This window comes from Budorcas taxicolor, chromosome 7, assembly GCF_023091745.1.
Source record: "Budorcas taxicolor isolate Tak-1 chromosome 7, Takin1.1, whole genome shotgun sequence".
Classification (NCBI taxonomy): domain Eukaryota; kingdom Metazoa; phylum Chordata; class Mammalia; order Artiodactyla; family Bovidae; genus Budorcas; species Budorcas taxicolor.
Window position 1 is genome coordinate 37,903,632 of NC_068916.1, and position 19,758 is coordinate 37,923,389.

The 19,758-nt window shown below is 55.1% G+C and overlaps 1 protein-coding gene across 4 annotated transcripts; it reads right to left on the bottom strand.

Annotated features, from left to right (window-relative positions):
* Positions 1 to 2,126: 2,126 nt before the first annotated feature.
* On the bottom strand, positions 2,127 to 18,863 carry RNF44 (ring finger protein 44). Of its 4 annotated transcripts, none has more exons than XM_052643001.1 (11): positions 18,757 to 18,863; positions 7,513 to 7,664; positions 7,119 to 7,308; positions 6,560 to 6,727; positions 5,979 to 6,152; positions 5,707 to 5,868; positions 5,500 to 5,624; positions 5,117 to 5,204; positions 4,907 to 5,028; positions 4,661 to 4,760; positions 2,127 to 4,468 (listed from the first exon to the last, which is right to left on the bottom strand). In XM_052643001.1, exons 2-11 carry the CDS (start codon positions 7,617 to 7,619, stop codon positions 4,406 to 4,408), a joined length of 1,299 nt encoding a protein of 432 aa, XP_052498961.1. In that variant the 5' UTR covers positions 7,620 to 7,664; positions 18,757 to 18,863; the 3' UTR covers positions 2,127 to 4,405. The 4 variants fall into 4 exon arrangements, with proteins under 4 accessions (XP_052498961.1, XP_052498962.1, XP_052498960.1 ...); XM_052643002.1 differs by lacking the exon at positions 18,757 to 18,863 and adding an exon at positions 12,944 to 12,972; XM_052643000.1 differs by lacking the exon at positions 18,757 to 18,863 and adding an exon at positions 12,149 to 12,435.
* Between the last annotated feature and the right edge of the window lie 895 nt (positions 18,864 to 19,758).

A 19,758-nucleotide genomic window follows, 5' to 3' on the forward strand; every position in this document is an offset into this window, starting at 1 on the left:
GTTTCATATGACTTTCTCTGAAACACTTAGGGAACCACTCAACTGAGTCTGTCCCCTAATTTGCAAACTATCCAAAGGCTGAAAGACAAGTGCCCTGACCAAGGTCACAGATGGTGACATCACAGACACAGCAGGTCTCCTGTCCCCAGCTGGCCGCTCCTGCTCCCAACCATGCTGCTCTGACATACTAACAAATCAGTAGGCAGCCCCGCAATACCACACGCCATCATGGAGAAGAGGAACGTTCCACCTCACCAGTCTGGTCCCTTTGGTGGCTCTCAGGCCCTCTGTCCCCAACTGAGCTCGAGGATGAGCAGCTTAATTTTTGTAGGTTCAGTGGGACCCATGAGTGGGGATGTATGCAATGCAGCTGGGCCAGTCATGCTGTTCTAACTCCCTAATGGTAGCACAGCGTTCAGGAATGGGGGTATAACCTGCTGGTTTAACAAGACTCCAGATCAGAAATTATTAGAATTACTAATAATTCTACTTAGAATTAGAAAAAAGTTTTTGCATGGAGATGATGCTAAATTAGGAGACACTGAACTACAGCAAACTCTTGAGAGTCTGGAGAAAACTTTTCAGAGTCCCTTGGACTGAAAGTTGGCTTAAAGCTCAACATTCAGAAAACGAAGATCATGGCATCTGGTCCCACGGCTTCATGGGAAATAGATGGGGAAACAGTGGAAACAGTGTCAGACTTTATTTTTCTGGGCTCCAAAATCACTGCAGATCGTGATTGCAGCCATGAAATTAAAAGACGCTTACTCCTTGAAAGAAGTTATGACCAATCTAGATAGCATATTCAAAAGCAGAGATATTACTTTGCTGACTAAGGTCCATCTAGTCAAGGCTATGGCTTTTCCTGTGGTCATGTATGGATGTGAGTTGGACTGTGAAGAAGGCTGAGTGCCGAAGAATTGATGCGTTTGAACTGTGGTGTTGGAGAAGACTCTTGAGAGTCCCTTGGACTGCAAGGAGATCCAATCCATTCTGAAGGAGATCAGCCCTGGGATTTCTTTGGAAGGAATGATGCTGAAGCTGAAATTCCAGTACTTTGGCCACCTCATGCGAAGAGTTGACTCATTGGAAAAGACTGACGCTGGGAGGGATTGAGGGCAGGGGGACAAGGGGACGACAGAGGATGAGATGGCTGGACGGCATCACCGACTCGATGGATCCGAGTCTGAGTGAACTCTGGAAGTTGGTGATGGACAGGGAGGCCTGGCGTGCTGCGATTCATGGGGTTGCAAAGAGTCGGACACGACTGAGTGACTGAACTGAACTGAACTGGACTGCAAGATCAAACCAGTCCTCAAATTTATTGGAAGGATTGATGCTGAAGCTGAAACTCCAATACTTTGGCCACCTGATGTGAAGAACTGACTCCTTGGAAAAGACTGATGCTGGGAAAGATTGAAGGCAGGAGAAGGGGACGACAGAGGATGAGATGGTTGGACGGCATCACCGACTCGATGGACATGAATTTGAGCAAGCCCCGGGAGCTGGTGATGGACAGGGAAGTGTAACATGCTGCAGTCCGTGGGGTCGCAAAGAGTTGGACGCGACTGAGCAACTGAACTAAGCTAAGCTAGAGCTACCAGGAAGCACTGTGCAGAACAAAGTTGTAACGTGAAGTGAGACCTTGGTTCCTTACAACAAGACCGAGTTGGATCTAGTCAGGATGAAGCAAAACCTACCTCCAGAATGTAAATGACAAGACTAGGAAGTGCTCTCTTCCTCAAACCGGTGAGATGGAATCTTGTCAGTTGCCAACAGAATCCTACCTAGTTTGCCTGTGAAGCAGATTGGCTCAAAGTTATCACTGAACTGGCTCCACAGACCCCTCTCCATCAAGAGATCATTTTCCCTAAGGTTCCAAAGCGAAGAACAATCTTTTCTGCCTGTCTCATCCTGGGCCCCTACCCACTCTCAGACTGATGCCCCCTGCCCTATTTCCAGACCCCTCTCCATCAAGAGATCATTTTCCCTAAGGTTCCAAAGCAAAGAACAATCTTTTCTGCCTGTCTCATCCTGGGCCCCTACCCACTCTCAGACTGATGCCCCCTGCCCTATTTCCCATTAAAACAGTAAGGACACAGGCAGCCAAGAGCAGCTTGGGCAATACTTGATATACATCATACATTTATTAGTGAATATCCCTCTGAAATCAGCAACAATATTAAAAAAAATAATGATTGCACTACTTGGTCAAGCAGAACTAGCAACTTTCATTTTAAAAAAAGTACAAATCTGTTAAAAATTTCAATCGGTATACACATATAATACAACATACTAGTTATGTTAAATGCTACAAACCAATGTGAATCCAATGGAATGGAAAAAACCACACATTTAAGCTTTAAGAACCATTTTTTTCTCTATATATTAGCATTTTCTCAAATACATACATGGGAAAAATGAGGTAACTGTAAAATGTGCAAGGAACAGGGCCCCCCCAAATTACATGTTTATATATATATATGTAACTATATATATATATATAAAAGACCTTTCTAACACAGGACACAGGTGCTGGGCCCAGCCAGGGCTGGGGGATGAAGCCCACTGTCATGCCTAGGCCAGAAGTTGGTAAATAAAACAGTAAACAATGACAAGCCCCCACCACAGGAAATCATTGGTAACATGGCATCTATAGCAAGGTCGGCAAATCACAAACATCCTAAATAATTGTCTTATAAATCTTTTTTTTTAAGTGATTTTTTTTTTAATGTTGTTTCCCCCCCAATAGCTGCTCGCTGGAATCACTGCTGCAGCCGACACACAATCCGTGAGCCTGTTTCCGCCTGCCCCAGGAACTGGAAAGGGTTCTGAAAACCTTTTTTGGGGGTGGGGAAGGGAGGGGGGTTGGAGAGGGTGGTTCTCTGTGTAAAACGTGGGGTTTTCAACACTGCTATAAATATAGAAATGTCACCTGGAGTTATATACAGTAAGACTTTGGGTTCTCCACGGGGTGGGGCCAGGCTGATGGGGCCCCATGGCAGGCTGGGGGGTGGCGGGAAGCCAGGGCCGCTGCTGAACGAGGGTGGTTGGAGCATCCCTGAGGCAGCAGGCGCCAGGGGCTGCCTGCTAGGATGTGCCGGCCCCACACGCGGTTCGTTCAGGGCAGCAACCCCAGCTGGGGGTGAGGAAGAGAAGGAATGGGACCACGAGGGCGAGGGTGGGGAACTCAGCCAGACCCTATGGGGGCTCCTCCAGACCTTGGAGGGCAGGGCTCAAGCTGGGAGGGGGCCCCTGGAGGTGGGTCCACACCCTCCCCGGACCCAGTCCTCCCGGGACTTCCTTGGAGGAGACACGCCCAGGCAGGTGGGAGACAGGTCCTGGCTAGAGGGAGAAAAGCCCTGAAAAGCGTCCGGTCCCGGGAGGCTCTGGGGACGTGTGCAGTACAGTGCATGGCAGTTATCAGCTGAGCACAGACCCCCCAACCCCACCCACGACCGCCAGCCACCCGGCCCAGCCCCGGCCGTGCACATGCATGCAGGCCAGGCGGCATAGCACGGACCATTCCCTGCCCCCGGGGCACTTGGTCCTGGTTGGTCCCTATACCCCCGTTAAACCAAAAAAAAGAGACTGTTTAAAAATCCACACCCTCAGATCCTACACGCAATTTGGGGCCAAATGATCAACAAAAACTGCTGCTCCTCACGTTCATGCAAAACGACAGAAAGGGGAGATCGGGCACGGGTCTGGGCACCGTCACTGCCAGGGAGGGCAGCCACCAGCAACACAGGAGGTCACTCTCCCCTCTCAAGAGGGCCCGTCTGCCTCAGCTCAGAGCCTGCCTCCCACCTGCTTGGGAGACTGGCTCTGATGCTCCCCAGCCTGGGCTTGCGGCCGGAATGTTGTGCCTGGGCTGAGGGCCCTCTAGGGAGCCAGCCCAACCCTCACAGCGGCCTGGCTGCCTGAGTCTGCCTGGGGTCAAGGCGGAAGGACCCACTTGGGCTTCCTGCCACCATCTGTCCACGCCTGTCAGTGCCACCTGCACAGAGGGCATGCCACTTCAGTGCAAGAGACCAGGCGACCCCGGACAGCTCCCCCTTTGCCCATCTTGGGGCCAACGATCTCCACCGGCCACACTAGGGGAATGGACCCTGGCTCCCAGTGCTGGCAGGAAAAGGAGACAGACCCGAGGGCAAACAGGAGAGAGACTGAGTCGCGGGCGCTCAGGCTGCTCCCGGGTGGGTAGACGGGTGGGCAGACGGGGAAGGAGTCTTTGGAGCTTGGCAAATGCAGGGGCTTATTGCAGGGGCTTCTCTCGGGCTGACCCTGACACCAGCTCTGGAGAGGCAGGCAGGAACGGCAGGGCAGGCCGGGACCACGCCCTCCCTGGGGCCCCCAAGTTTCCAGAACTTTGGGCAGGGTTCTCCGGGGTGGCTGTGGGGCCTCACTCAGCCTCCCTGGGCACCTCGGAAGCGTCGGCCCGGCAAATGGGACACGTCCGGTTGGCCTGGGAGAAGCAGCCGCATGTCAAGACTCCACTCTCGCCCAACCCCCATCCCATCGGAGGCTCTTCTGCTCCCTGGTAGGGACCTGGCTCCCTGAGTGGAGCCAGAACTCCTGGATGCCGAAGGGATGCAGAGGGAAGCGCTCCAGTCCCCCTCCTCCCTCCCCACACCTGGGAGCAGCATGGGAACCTTACCTTCAACCACTTGTCGACACACTTGGTGTGGAACTCGTGGTTGCAGGGGAGGACCCGGAGCAGCTGCCGCGCCTCGAAATCACTGAAGCAGACAACACACCTGGGAGGAGGCACAGAGCGTCACCCCCACACTGAGGGCAGGGCAGACTCACGGCGGGGCACGAAGCCCCATCCGGGAGATTAGAAACCTATCTGTGCTCAGAGAGGCTCGGGGAGGGGGCTGGAAGAGGAGACCAGGGCACTCACAGTGTCTGCTCTGACTGGTGACTGTCCGGGTGAAAGCGGTACGATGGAAGCTGCTCGATGTCCGCTTTGGTGAGGCCACGGGGTTTGGCGTCTCCCAGCCGCTCGGCCAGATTCAGGAGAGCCTGGACGCGGGCAGGAGGGGAGAGTCAGCGGCGGCCAGGGCTGGAAGTCCCCCGGGCCCCCACTTCCCAGGACCAGGCTCCACGGGACCTCATAGTTCTCCATCTCCACGTCATCCACATCAAGATCCAGGCTGATGGTGGGCCCCATTGCTGTTGGTGACATCGGCAGCATCGAGCTAGTGGGAGACAAGCATGTGGGCCCAGGGTCAAGGGCCAAAGTAGGCATAGAGGGCGTTGGGGGGCTCCCCTGATTCCCACCATGAAACCAAGCCCAGAACTCTGAACTGTTCACACCAGAGACCCTACTGGGGAGTGTGAGTGTGCAGGCCTGGTCTACTGGGGATGCTGGGGGGTGGGAGTAGGGGGGCTCGAGCAGCCCCGGGACCTCTGTGGGACCCTGTTTGGGTCTAACCACTAACGGCCCCAGGAGAACACACCCCCCAGCTCTGGAGCAGCTGTGCAGGTACTTACAGGAAGTAGGGCAGGAAGCTGGGGTAATACGGTGGTGGGGGCGGCGGCGGGGGCGGTGGGGGGAGCGGCTGCTGCAGGCGGAATCTCTGGGTGCTCAGTCTCCGAGGCATCACGTGGGAATATGGCTGCAAGAGGGGGGCCAGGGGCAGGTCAGCCACGGGCCTGTCTCCCTGGTCACCCTCAAGCCAGAGCAGGGGTGGCACTCACCACACCGAAGGACAGCTCCTGGTGCAGGGTGTCGTGCGGCAGGTAGTGCATGGGCACGGACGCCGACAGGGTCGGGCCTGGGGCCGAGGTGGAGTAGGTGAAGCTCCCCAGGGGGTGCTGATCCCCCCGGAGATCCACGTCATTGTCGAGGCGCTGCAGGGGCTGCGGGCGGGGGGGAGGTGGGGTTTGGCAGAGTCAGTGACGAGGGGAGTCCCCTGGGCCCCGCCCCACCCACCGTTCCCTGTAGCATCAGACCCGTTGCCGGGACTCACCATGCGTGGGTGCTGTGTCTGCAGGGACACAAACTGCCCAAGAGGCGCCATGTGAGCGGGCTGGGGGTGTGGGGCTGGCGGCGGGGGGTGCAGGATGTAGTGGTCACTGGAGATGAGGTGGGGGTAGGCCTGATACGGCACAGGGAGCTGCTGCATGGTACATGCCTGGATCAGCTGCAGAGAAAGGGGGCAGAGGCTGGAGAACATTCTTCTGGGCTCTGGGTTGGGTCTTAGGTTTGTGGGACCAGGGCCAGGGCCAATTCCACCCAGCAAGAAGTCCTCTGGACCATCTGGCCCTGGCCTAGGCCTCCCAGGCAGGACATCTTTCTCTGAAGGCCCACAGTGACTCCTCCAGACCATACAGCAGGCCCTGGGATGCAGGGCCAGCCCTGAGCTCTGCAATGCCCTTCCACTGGACATGAGTACACATACACTTTTCTGGACAAGGCTGTGGCCTGGAACCCAGGATATTCAGACAGCCTGGCTAAGGGCCGTTAAGTGCAGCTCAGTTTTGCTACAGGCCCAAGCCCGAGGCCTTTAGCTAGAGGCGGACCAGGAGGCTTGGGCGGGTGCTCACTCACCGGGGGCGGGAGGCAGCAGAGCGGGTAGTGCTGCCCACTGAACATCACGGAGCATGCTGGGAGCTGCTGAGTGCTGCAGCCAGGGATGTGCTGGCCTGCAGGCAAGGGGAAGCCTTGGGTGGTCACCGTGGTGACTGTGTAGGACAGAGGGACAGGTCCCTGGTGCACCTGCAGAAGAGAGACCCAGAACTGTGGGGAGGCCACTCGGCTGGCCCCGAGCTGAGACAGTCCCGCCGGGCCAGCTCTCTCCCCTTCTCTAGCTGGGGCCTACCCACCGTAGACCCGGCTGCCACCTCCTGCCCCAAGCCCCAGAGAGTCGTCTGGGAACCCAGGAGGGGCTTTCTAGCTCTATCACTCATCCACCGTGTGGCCCCAGGGAAGGTCCTTCCCTTCTCTGGGCTTCAATGTACCAACCTGTACACCAGGGCTAAAGATGCCTCCCCAAACGGAGCAATGAGTTCAGCAAGGTGAAGTCAGGGTATTGCTCCTCTGCTCCTTGGCCCGACTTGCCAGAGGCCAGGGTGGCAAGGCGGAGTGCAGGGTTGGGGGTTCTGCCTACCTGCTCGTGGAGATCAACCATGAACGGGCTCTGCTGGGAGGCTGGGTGCAGCATTCGGGGGCTCCCGCCGGCAGGAGCCGAGGCTCGGCGCTCCTCTACGGGGAGGTGTGCTGGTCGGGGTGGCAGCTGCTGGGAGGGGAAGCGCTCATCCTGGGCAGGCGGGCTGGCCAGGGGGCCCTCGCGGCTGGGGCTGCACCAGAGAGGAGGCCCCAGTAGCACTGACGGGGGCTGCTCATTCACAGAGCACGGAAGAAGCCAAAGGTCCACTACCCACTGGGGAAGGAAGACAGCTCAGGGCCCTGGGCCCACCGCCCCCGGCCCCTGTGCCAGCCTAGGCTGACAGCCCCCACGGCAGTGGCTCCAGGATCCATAGGACTGGGAGGTTCCCTCCTACCTTCCCCAGAGCTGGCCCGGGCTGCTGCTGGGTCCTGCAGGGAATCGCCGCTGACCCCCAGGGGCAGAGGGTGCCCACCTAGTCACTGCCAGAGCCCATGGTTGCATCAGGGGTGGCAGAGGGCTGGAGGGGCTGGGCCAGGGCACACGACCCTAGGAGGCAAACCAACAAAGGGACTAAGGCACAGAAAGTTCAGTCCCTTGCTCCATGAGCGGTCAGGGAGGGAGGATCAAACCTCTGCACCCCGGTTCCAGAAGCCCACTGATGCCGCCCGCCATGCCCCTGCGCTCCCCTGGCAGCACTGTGCCCTGGCGCTGAGGTTCAGGACGGACAGACCAGAGAGAGCCTTGGCCTGCAGGGAGTCCAGAGGGCTGGCTAACATGCTTCCAGGCCAGGTGGCTCTGGTGTAAGGCTCCCTCCGGGTGGGTCTCCAAGGAACCCTGTCATGGTGCAAGGGTCTACAAATATGACCTACAGGTAGTGGGGTTCCTGAGGGGACTCCAGCTTCCTCCCTTCCACCTGCTTGGCTCAAGAAGGACTATACTCCTTCCACTACTAATATGTGAGAGGTTCTGACTTGGTTCCTGCCCTTGAGGGTTCTCAGTCCAAGACAAGCCAGGAGTCATCCCTCAGTATCCATGGGGCACTGGTTCTAGGACTCCCATGATACCAAAATCTGAGAATGCTTAAATAATCCCTTATGTGAAATGGTGTAATATTTGCATATAACCTATATACATCCTCCCCGGACTATCATTTCTAGATTACTTATGATACCTAATACAATGGAAATGCTAGGTAAATATGATGTAAATGCTACCTAAAGGGCAAATTCAAGTTTTGCTTTTTGCAACTTAATGGATTTCCCCCCCAATATTTTCAATCTACAGTTGGTTATATCTATGGATGTGAACGCATGGATAAAGAGGGTCGACTGTGTACTTTCTTTCCATAATCTGTTACCACAGTGCCCACCCAAGTGAGACTTCACCTACTCTTAAAAGAAGGAACTGTCAGCTCCATTTTGCAGAAGAGAAAACTGAGGCTCAGAGACAGGAAAGGACTTGCTCAAGGTGCCAGAGGAAGTGTCAAAGCGGGGAGGTGGGCTGACTACAGCCTCTTGCTGTACCCTGCTGCCAACAGGAAAGGGTCCAGGCCAAGAATTTTGGCAAGACGCAATGAAGCGATAAAGGAAGTCAACCTCTGATGGACTGGTGGGTCTGGCATGCAGCCAGGCCCTCTGAGGCAGGAGGAAGGGGTTGGAGGGGGTTGTACAAACCTGACCCAACACAGCCCACAAGTGGGAGGTAGGGCTTGCTGAGAAAAAAGAGGAAGCAAGAACCTAAATCTAAGGGAGGAAGCTGAGTGGGAACGAGGCGGGGCAGGAGCTGGGGTCCAGGTGGGGCAAGTTGCGGAGTAAGGGGGGGCGGGGGGCGCGGCATTAACTCCAGAGGTTGGAATGAGGCCCTCGCAGGGAAAGTTCTGGAATCTGTCAGGCCCTGCAAAGCTAAAGGGCACATCTAGCAGGACCAGCCCTTGGCTGTTCCTACCGCAGGGACCCCGCCTCCATAGAACACAACTCCTATGCTTCCTCCACACACAGCCTCAAGTGCTGCCTCTCTGTTCACACAGGAGTGTGTGTACTGTCCCCTCAACTCCTTGTTCCTCTCCTCTGCGCTGGGCTTTATGTGCATGGGCCCTAACTTTCACAATGAGCCTGAAAGGGGGGGACTCTTCTCTACCTGCTAAGACAGCACAGGGCCCAAGGCCACGGAAGAGCTGGAATTCACGCTCCTCCCAGCCAGCACCTGGCAGAGGGGTGGACAAGGCCCAGTAGATTGCACCCAGCACAGGGCAGGCCTGATGTGGTAAATGCACCCAGGAGAGCTGATAGGTCTAAGGTCTATGTAATCAGTCTGGCAGCAGTGAAGTTAGTGCCAATGATTAAAAATTGGGAGATTACATAAAAATTTGGCCTTTCAGAGAGAGTGGTGTGTGTGTGTGTGTGTGTGTGTGTGTGTGCGTGTGTGTGGTGAAGCAGAAAATCTGGTCCCTCATTCCTGCTTGACTCCCTCACTCTGAGCATGAGCTTTCTCTCCAGGCCACCCCAGACCCATTCCCCGCCTGCCCACCACAGGTGACTGGGGCTGTAACCCCTGGTGTGGCCCAAGTGCACATCCTAACACACGTGTACACACATGCACACAGCCTCGATTCCTGCTGATGATCCAGCCGAGCAAACATAGCCTAAGAGAGATTCAGAGGAAACCCCCAAATAACTGAAACAACAAACTCCTGACCCACCCTAGACATTTTTGGTTAGAATCTTAAGAAGGTTGGGGAACAAGAGTGCCTAGAATTCCACCAAATTCCCCAGCAGTTTCTATAACACAGGCAGTGCTTAAGAACCTCTGTTCTAACTGACCTCAGGGATCCTGAGAGACCTCAGTCCTGCTGATGGGGAGTTATTAACAAGAACTACAATACTTTCCATGTGCCATCCCAGTTAAGTCCTCATAGCAACCCTCAGAAGTAGAGACACTGAGGATGAGATCTCACTGAGAGAAGTGAGATCCAAGGCCAGTCAGCTAGAGTTGAGTGCCCAGGGACATAGCAGTGGCCTCAACTGCTCCTCTTATGCCATGCTGTCTTGTTGAAGGCTGGGCAATGTCAAGGCTCAGGGGTGAAGAACCACAGAGGCCCAGGCCCATGGGATTCTGCTTTGGCCAGCCTCTTCAAAAACGCCCACAGAGCAGGAAAGGGAAGTGGCAAGGAGCTGGGAAATCCAACCACTAGACAGAAGCCCTCTAGCTGTGGCCAATGGTGCCAAAGGTAATAGTGTCAACCCTTGCATTTTATTAACACATGATGCCCTGATCTCTGGCCAGTATTGGTTGAGGACTGGGCACTTTGCTTCCCCTCTCTGAGCCACAGCTTATTCATCTGTAAAATGGGAACAGGCCAATAATCAGCTCCCAGGGGACTGGTAAGGACTCCCCAAAGGCCACTGCAGTGATTTGTAAAGCTCAGGTATCAGCTGAGCTTTACACTATCAGAAAGTCAGACAGGCTCCCTCAGGGAATACCCCAGCTAGCAAGGAGGGGGCCCTGGTTCTTGACTGGGAACAGAGATGGCCCAGGGGGAACTTACCCACTTTACAGTTGAGCAAACTGGGACCCAAAGAAAGGAAGTAACTTACTCCAGACTATAAAGCCAAAGCGGGTCAGATTTAGTCCTGGCTGGTCACCCAGGCCCAGGCTTCTTCAACTCTGGCTTCCATTACCATCAGTACCCTCAAGAATTACTTAATGCCAAATCTCTACTGCGGGCCCTAAAGGAGATCAGGAGAGCTTTCTCTTTCAGGCATCCTGACGAGCCCTATTGTGGAGAGAAGTAAGTGAGGCCCAAAGTTGGAGCCAGCAACTTGCTCAAGGTCAAACAGCAAAGCTACCACCTAACTGCTCTGCCTTCTACCACTTGTCCTTTGGGCTGGGTTTTTAATAAGGTCTCTGAAAAAGAGCCCTAAAGGTCCCATCCCTAAATCCAATCTTGCCCAGAAACAGGGACTGCATCTTGCATCCATCTCCTCCCCCAGGCACTTTCAGTGCCCCAAGCAGCTATCCTCATCCTGGTAGAGGGAGACCCTAACATATAATTTGGGCCTGGCGGCTGTTTGCAGGAATAGGGGCTGTTTTGCAGATGATAAGCCAAGTGAGGCCCTGAGGACAGGAGCAGACTGAGGTAGGCTGAAAAGCACCCCTCCCTACTCCCTCCCACCAGCCCCCCAAAAGAGGCATGCTGGGCCCAACACTGCCTGGAAGACAAGCAAAGCTACCCAACTGTGGTGTCTGGTGGCAGCTGAGGGCAGGACCACCAAGCTCTGAGTTAAGTAAGAGTCGTGCGCCAGCCCAGACTCCCTAGGTGACCTTGGTCAAGGAAATCTTCCCTTCTGAGACTCAGTTGCCACAACTGTAAAATGGGGGTGGAAATCTCTCCTTCCAAGAGCTCCCAAATAAAGCCACAATAAGCAAGACGCAAGAAACCAGGTGGTCACATTACAGGGGAAGGAAACCAGTGTCCCTAAAGGGCAAGCCCCTCCTCAATGTGGGCCAGGCGCAGGTAGAGGGGTTCGAGGAGCTTCCTCAACCAACCCTCCCTGGGAAAGGGGACAGGCGTGGGGGAGGGGCCGTGGTACGGATACTCGCCCGGAGCGGGGCCTCCCGCACCCCCTTCTCACTCCTTTGTGCTGTGCTCAGAGGAACATCTGGGACGAGAGGCCAGACTGCGGCGTCGGGGCCAGAGCGCTGTGACTTTAAGAGCCGAGGATCCCGGACCATGTGCTCGGCGTGAGACAAAAGCAACAACAAAGGAAGTGGCGGCTGCAGGGGGAGGGGGCGGCTCCTTCCTCTCCAACCGCAGCGCTCAGCCTCTGGAGAAGGAGACTCGGCCTGGCCTTGGGGGGCGCTGGGGGTGGGGAGGGGTCCCGGATTCTAGAGGCCTCGCAGTCCCCACTCCGGACTGCCCGTGATTAACTCCTGCAGAGCCAGCTAGATCACAATACCCAGTCCCAGGGGAAGGAGGGCAGGAGTTCTAGGGATACAGAAATCGGGAGTTGGGGGCTCAGTCCCCGACTCACCTTCGGCCACACCGTGACTCCTTTGTTCCCGATCTAGAACGGCCAAGCTGGGCAGGGGGCGGAGGTGGGGGTGGGAGTATGCTGCCTGGACCCTTTAAGAGCCCCCGCCCTGCGGAACAATGTGCTCCTTTCCCCACCCCCTAGTCCGGGGGCTGTCCGGATCCTTCCGGGGCCCTCTTTGTTGTCCGTCCGCCGACCGTCTGCCTCGCGAGGCCCACGCGTGGCCACCTCAGGCCCTTGGGAAGCAGGAGGCAGTGCAGGACGCGGCCGGGTTTGCGCAGCTGCCTGCGGCTGGCCCTTTAAGAACTGTCCGCGGCGCCAGCGGAATGTAACAAACCCCACATTTGATTCACAACATTCGAAGCGGCGGGGTCGCGCGCCGGGCGGGAGGGGGACTCGCGGGGCCGCGCCGGGAGGTTCCGGCAAACAGTAGCCGGCAGCTGCCCGCAAGGGCCCCGCCCCTTGTCAAGAGCTCCTCCCCCCGGGGGTGCCAAGAGCCAATCACCCGCCGGGACTCGGCACGTGATTAGTGGGTCGCCATCTTGAGGGCAATTTTTTTTTTTTTAAAAACCTCCTTCTCGGCCCCACCTCCTCACTTAAAGTGACCGCAGCCATCACAAGCAAGGGGCGGGGCCACACGGCCTGACCTAAAGATGGAAGACCCTCTACGGGGGTAAGACAAATTGGCTGCAACTCTAACTTGCTATGCAAACTCGCGAATCACTCATGCTTCTGAGGTTCTGTCTCCCTGCCCGAGAAACGGGTCCCGCCGGGAGAGCCGCAGCCCGGACTTACTGTGTCATGGTTCCCTCCTCAGCCGCGGGCGGCGCCTGGGACACTGAAGTGCAATGAACCAGACCTTCGACGGGGCAAGAGCGTCCCTTAAGCCAGCCTGAGTGGTTAGGAAGGCTCTAACAGCCCTGGCCCGGCAACCTCCCCGGAGATGACGTCAGCTCTGAGAGCTACTGCGCCGCGATGACATCATGGCCTGGCCGCTCCGCATCTTCTTGTTTATACTGCGCGGTGACTTTAAATAGTTGGGCGGGCCTGGCTTGCTCAACGAACCAATAAAGGGCAATGCATGCAAATAAGCTAATAACGCTTACAGGGAAGGGAGATTGGCCCGGCGCGCGCTGACGTCACAAACACATTTAACCGGCCCGCCCCTAGCGTGGCCAGGGAAAGGGGCGGGGAACAGTTTGAAGCTAGAGTAGGAGGCGTGAAAAGGAAGTGTTAATCCATCAGTCCTGTCCGATTCTTTGCAAGCCGCTAGACTGTAGCCCATTAGTCTCCTCGGTCCATGGAATTCTCCAGGCCACCTGCGCTCTAATTGCTCTAGGCGAGGCGTAGGAGAGCTCCTTGCCTAGGTGGATAGTGTAACTAAAACCAATGAAGTCTTTAGTTTTCTACAATATTCCTATGAGACGGATTATTACAACCTGCCCATTTTACAAAGGTAAAGAACATCAAGAGGGGCGTCATTAACCCAAGGTCACACTGCTGAGGGGAAGCTTGAATCCAAGACAAAGCCTAGCTTCGTTCCCCTTTGCCTCCATGTCTGCCTGGGGACATTATACAAAATGGGGTATTACCTCCATATCGATGGGGGGGGGGGGAAAGAGAAATCAATAATATTTAAAATATTCAAGAGCTGGGAACAGGCCTAATATAAACTACACACATAATCCATAACTAGACTCTTCTAGATGGAGCTGCACTGACACAGGGCTACCTCCGAATCAGCCCTACACGAGATACCAGCACGAATGTTAAAACATCTGCTAAGCCTGTGTAGTGGGGCTGCTGGGCGTGTGCCTGTGTGTGATTTTCTCTGCTGCTTTGGTATATTTCATAACCCCAGATTTCAAAACTGAAAGATACTGAACTGAGGGTAGCAGTATCAATGTTTTTTAAAATAGGATATATTCGGTATCAGAATAGAATATTTTTGGAAGGGTATACAGGAGACTGAATAACTGCCCTCATGGAGAACTGAAGGAGAGCACTGGGCCAGGAGGGAAAATTTTTAATTCGATATGCTTTTGTATATTTGCTGTTAAAAAATATATATATATTCTGTATAACCTACTGAAAATTCTAGAGAAAATTACTGCAAAACAGTATGTCTTAAGGATTTCCAGTCATTAAAACTTCTGTTCCTTTAGAGGCATCCAATAGAAACAACTCTGAAGGAAGTCTGGGGAACAGACATGCCTATCCATGTAATGTTTAGAGCAGCAACAATCTGACACCATACTGTGGATGTGCAGCCAGCAACACAAAAACTGAAAATGGTACCCAGGTGCTATTTGCAGACCTGCAGGGACGAGAGATCAAATTCAGGAGGCATGCTACAGATATTACCTGGAATCCCAAACTCTCTCCATCACAATTAAACTATGGGTGCATGAGGATAAATGGGGCTGCCTTTCTCTAACCATCCCCTTAACAGCAACTCTCCCTCCCCCTAAATCCCTTCCAACCTTTTTCATCACTCCATAAAAGCAATCAGAAAATCTGTCCTACACTCAAAGTGCCTACACAGACCAACCCCTGCTTGCCTGGATAGGGGTAGAACCTGCAATGGCTCCCTAATGCCTAGCTTTCAGGGCTGTGCTTAACAAGACAAGCTTCCCCCACCAAACTTTTCAGGCTCACTTCTCCCCAGCCTCTCTCCCACAGCTACATGGCTGTGCTCCCTCTGGCCTTCCCTGCCTCTCTCTTCCCTTCTACCAATCTATTCCTCTGCTCTGCCCCTTGAAGCTTGGCTCCCATCTCACCTCTTACAGGAAGCTGTGAAGTCTCTAGCTTGTGCTGAACTTCCCTATCTTTGAATTCAGGCCTAGATGCACCCTGACCTTCACTTCATGCCACTTGATTTGCACGCAGTCCTGTCATGATCACTTCATGTCTCACTCAGTAATCTCCTCCTTGCCTGAGAGGATTCAGCATTTTTAAGTGCACTGACATTCAGCCTTCACTGAGACACCACAGGGGTAATCTCATTTTACAGGTGAGGATCTGAGGCTCAAGGAAGGGAAGCGACTTGCCTGAGGCCACAGTGTGGGAATCCTTACTAGGCTCAGATGGTAAGAATCTGCCTGCAATGCAGGAGTGAGTGAGTGAAGTCACTCAGTCATGTCCTACTCTTTGCGACCCCATGGACTGTAGCCTAACCAGGTTCTTCCGTCCATGGGATTTTCCAGGCAAGAAGACTGGAATGGGTTGCCATGGAGAGAGAACCAGGTTCAATCCCTGGGTTAGGAAGATCCCCTGGAGAAGGGAAATGTACCCACTCCACTACTCTCGTCTGCAGAATTCCATGGACAGAGGCAGACTACAGTCCATGGGGTCGAAAAGAGTTGGACACAACTGAGTGACTAACACTCTGGGATTCCCTCATAGTTCAGTTGGTAAAGAATCTGCCTGCAATGCAGGAGACCTGGGTTCAATCCCTGGGTCGGGAAGATGCCCTGGAGAAGGACATGGCAACCCACTGCAGTATTCTTGCCTGGAGAATCCCATGGACAGAGGAGCCTGGCAGGCTCCAGTCCATGGGGTCGCAAGAGTCAGACACCAGACCACACAGGAAGTGACTCCAGTTACTACTCCATAATCTGCTTACTCCTTTGAAGAAACGAGCGCTCTGATTGTCCCATTCTCTCTGCCTAAAGTGTCCTCAACATCCCCTCCTCACCTGTGGCCAAACTCGGCTCAACCTTAGGGGTTCAGCTCAAATGCTGCCTACTTGGAGCCTCTCCCGACCTGTCTCCTGGTTTCTACAATACATAGCACGCCTATTATCACACCGCATCAGGACAGCAGAAGGCATCTCATGGGGCTGCTCCTTCTACCCCCAGCAGGGCCTGGCTCACACTGGACGGTGGATGTCCAAGGAAGGAGCTCTGGGTTGCTCTTCCTTGCCCCTAATGCTTCAGGGCCAGGAAATCTTCATCCTGCCTTATCTCACACGTGACCCTCTGGTTTATGTCCCTGAGACACCCTCAGCAAATCCCCACAGCCCTCAAGTTTTCCACCACAGGACTAGAGGCCAATAACACGTCTCCCACTCCCCTTGACCCAGTTCCCAGAAGTGTGGCCCAAGGAGCTCCAGAAATGACCGATAAGGGTGGCTCACTCTCGGGTAAGCACCTCCCATGCAGTTCTGTGGAGAAATCAGGAGTTCTGGCCAATAACATGTCCACTCTAACCCTAACCTGAAAAACTTTCCTGGGCACATGCAAAATCACTCTGGAGCAAGCGGGAAGGAGGCTTAATTTTACCCAATTTCCCAGGGAAGTCAGGAATCTGGACTTTCCTCTCATCGATGAATCTTCTGCTTTGGAACCCCAGTGTGGGCCCGTGGCCTATATACCTACTGTGTGCCTCACCCTCATCACCCCACCCTGCCCCTACCCTTCTGAAGGCAGGTTCTGTTACTTTCATCTTACAGATGAAGAAAATGGCTCAGGAAATGATTCCCCTTGACCCAGTTCCCAGAAGTGTGGCCCAGGGAGCTCCAGAAATGACCAATGGGGGTGGCTCACTCTTGGCCAAGTACCTCCCATGAAGTTCTGTGGAGAAATCAGAGTTCTGGAGTCTCCTGCATGATCTGAGTAAATCCTACCCTGATCATCTCATTGGTCCTCCCAGTGACCTAAAGCTAGGTATCAGTGTGTGCTCCACTTTACAGATGAGGAAGCTTGGGCAAAAGAGGACATGACTTACCCACCATTACATAGCCATGAAGGAGCAAACATGGGTCACATTTTAAGCTAACATTAAGTTTGGTTCATGCAATGCAAATGCCAACACAGGGTCTCCAGGTGTCCAATAATCAAAAGCACAGATGTCCTTGGGGAAAAAGCCTCTCCAGATCACAGACTGGAAGAATGGCAGAGAAGGATTTGAACCCTGGTCCCTTGAAGGCAAAGTACTGGATTCTACCTACATTCCAGCTTCCACCCCAGGACTCTGCAAGAGATGGATCCTGCTGAGGCCTCCCCTATTCCACCTGCCTACCTAAAACCCTGGATAGCTGGCTGCCTCCTTCCCTCCATCAGGTGTCAGAAAGTACTCCACTCCTTTCTTCTAAGACCCCTCAAGCCCTCCTCCAGATGCAGGGCCCAGCAGCCTTCCCAAGTGAAGCTGGCAGAACACAGAGATTGAGGGATGGTCCAGGAACACACAGCACAGCCTGGTAAAGCCAGCTCAGGACACAGACCTCCCAGCTACCCCAGAGCATCAGACGTGAGCCTCACACACTAGGGTAGGGGTTGATGGGCCCCACTCTGCCAAGTCCTTGCTGCTTAGGGCAGGCTTGAACATACCTGAGCCCCAAACTTCGGTTGCCCTAAAAAGCAGAGGCTGTTTATGCATATGGCGGAGGGTGGCCTGTCTATAAAGGTGTTCCTAGGTCCCGGTTCAAGGCTGCAGCACTCTGGCCCCAGCTCTGAGTCTTGGTCAGTGATGTGGCCTCTCTCTTCCTCAGTCTCACTTCTGTAAAACCAGGATGATGACAACAGTAGTGACAGATGACATTTCCTGAGCACTTAGTGTGTGCAGCACTGCTGTTCATCTCCTACAGGCTACTGAGAGGGCAGCAGATACGGATGGTTAAGTGCAGTGCCTCAGAAGCCAGCCACCTAGACTATGAGAAAGCTGCCACCTCTGTGAGGCTCACAGTTTGTCCAGTGAAAATAGGGGTGACTGTGAGTCAACAGTGGCTTCCACTGTGTGCTCATTTTCCACGGTACTGGAAGACACCGTGCGCTTGAAGGGTGTGAGCTTTGTGGGTAGGGCAACGGGAGGGGATCCCCTTTCTGACTCCCTCCCTGCTATAGCTGTCACCCGTGGAACCCATAGGGTCCGCAAAGGAAGGAGCGGGTATGGGTCACCACAGCATCCAGAGATGAAAATCGGGGGCTCCAAGAATGTGGACGCCTGGCAGCTCCCGGGAGATGAGTCCAGCTGAATTCCCCATTTTCCCTCCAACAAGGCCAGCTTCCTACACCCACATCGTCTTTCTTACCCCGGCCCCATCTCGACTCGGGCTTCATAGCCCTCAGGCAACGGAGTGTGTGACCTTGGGCAAGACACAGACCCTCTGGAGCCCCCGCGCCTTCCTTTACCCTCAAAGCAGTACCCACGCCGCTGGCGTGCAGTGGTCTGTTCTTCCGACCCGAGGCAGCCCCAGGGCAAGGTTCGAGTCGCGCTGGATCCCCAGCAGCTGGGACAAGGAGCGCTGGTAAAGTGTTTGGGGCAGCCCTAAGGAGGCCAAAGCACTGCAGCTCTGTCCGGGACTCGGGGGCTCCAGCTCTAGCCGGGACTCGCCAGGGGTTGCGATCGGAGCATGCGTGGAGCGCAGGGCACTCTGGGAGTTGTAGTTCCCAGGGGCTCCCCGTACGGGAACACTAGACAGCGGGCGGAGCGGCGGTGACCCAGAGTCCCAGGACTGCAAGCTCCCGCCCAGCGGACGCAGCCCGGCGGACTCTGGCCTCGCTGGAGGTCCCTGCGCTACACTGCCAGCCCACTGCCGCCCCCTATCGCTCCATCCTCGCTGGCCCTGCGCCTGGGGCGCACGGCCCAGGGTCCAGGCCGTGCGTTACCTGGGGCCGCGGCGGGGCTCTAACCCCACCGGGCGGCCGGCGCGTTGCTCCCGCTGCAGCCCGGGGTCCTGGTCCTGCTGCGGCCCGAGCGCCGCCTGCCCGCGGTCCCCCCTTTGGCTCCACGCAGTGGAACGGTCCACGGACCTCTTCACCCGGGCGCGCGCGCGCGCGCGCGGGGTCTACAGCAGCAACGTTACTTCACCCTCGCTCCCGCGCACGTATGGAAGTACCTGGACTGCACCAAGAGCGAGGGAGCGGAGGGTGGAAGGAGGCGGAGCGTGTCTCGGCCACGCCCACTCAGTGTCCGGCCGCAAAGGGCGCGCAAGGGCGAGGCTTACAGGGTCGCCCTTAGGCGACCCCTTTGGTACCTGTGTGACCTTGGATGAGTGACTAAATAGGAAAGATAATACGAGCCTGTGACCGTTCAAAGACCCTTTGCTTCGCGGAGAGTTTGTTCCCCTCCCTCAGCTTTGGAATTTGTGTGTGTGTGTGTGTGTGTGTGTGTGTGTGTGTGTGTGTGTGCAAGAGAGTGAGAGAGAAAGAGAGAGAGAGGTGTCAGGGATCTACATACAAAGAGCAAAGACTCTAAGGTCAGCAGATCTTGGTTCCTCTCTGTGGGTCATTCTCTGAGCTTCAGTTTCCTGTTCTGTGAAATGGGAATGATGATAACCTTCTTCGGGATGTAGGGAGACTACCGACAAGAGAATGCTTCTGTCCATTGCTAGAGCCAACCTGGAACAAAGTGTGAATACCTGTTCAGGCCTGGGATGCGGAGGGCAACCCCGCCGACTGCATCCTAGGGTGTAATTAGCCGGCTAGGACTACAACTCCCATCGCGCCCCGCTCCATCAGGGTCGTGCTGGGAGCTGTAGTCCCTGCAGACCTTACTCTCACAGGCTGCCCTCTTTCCTCAGCCCAGGATTTGGCACCCTCTGCCAAGGGAGGGCCCGCTGCCTCGAGGCCGCCTTATTTTTTAAAGCTTACATTTGTTGAGTTCTACCC

Excerpts from the sequence above, each read along its gene's own strand:
- RNF44 (XM_052643001.1), bottom strand. The coding sequence starts at position 7,619 with ATGCAACCATGGGCTCTGGCAGTGACTAGGTGGGCACCCTCTGCCCCT. Across the intron at positions 4,761-4,906 it reads CACCAGTCAGAGCAGACACT|GTGTGTTGTCTGCTTCAGTG; the intron begins GTGAGTGCCCTG and ends GCCTCCTCCCAG. Across the intron at positions 4,469-4,660 it reads GTGTCGACAAGTGGTTGAAG|GCCAACCGGACGTGTCCCAT; the intron begins GTAAGGTTCCCA and ends TGCTTCTCCCAG.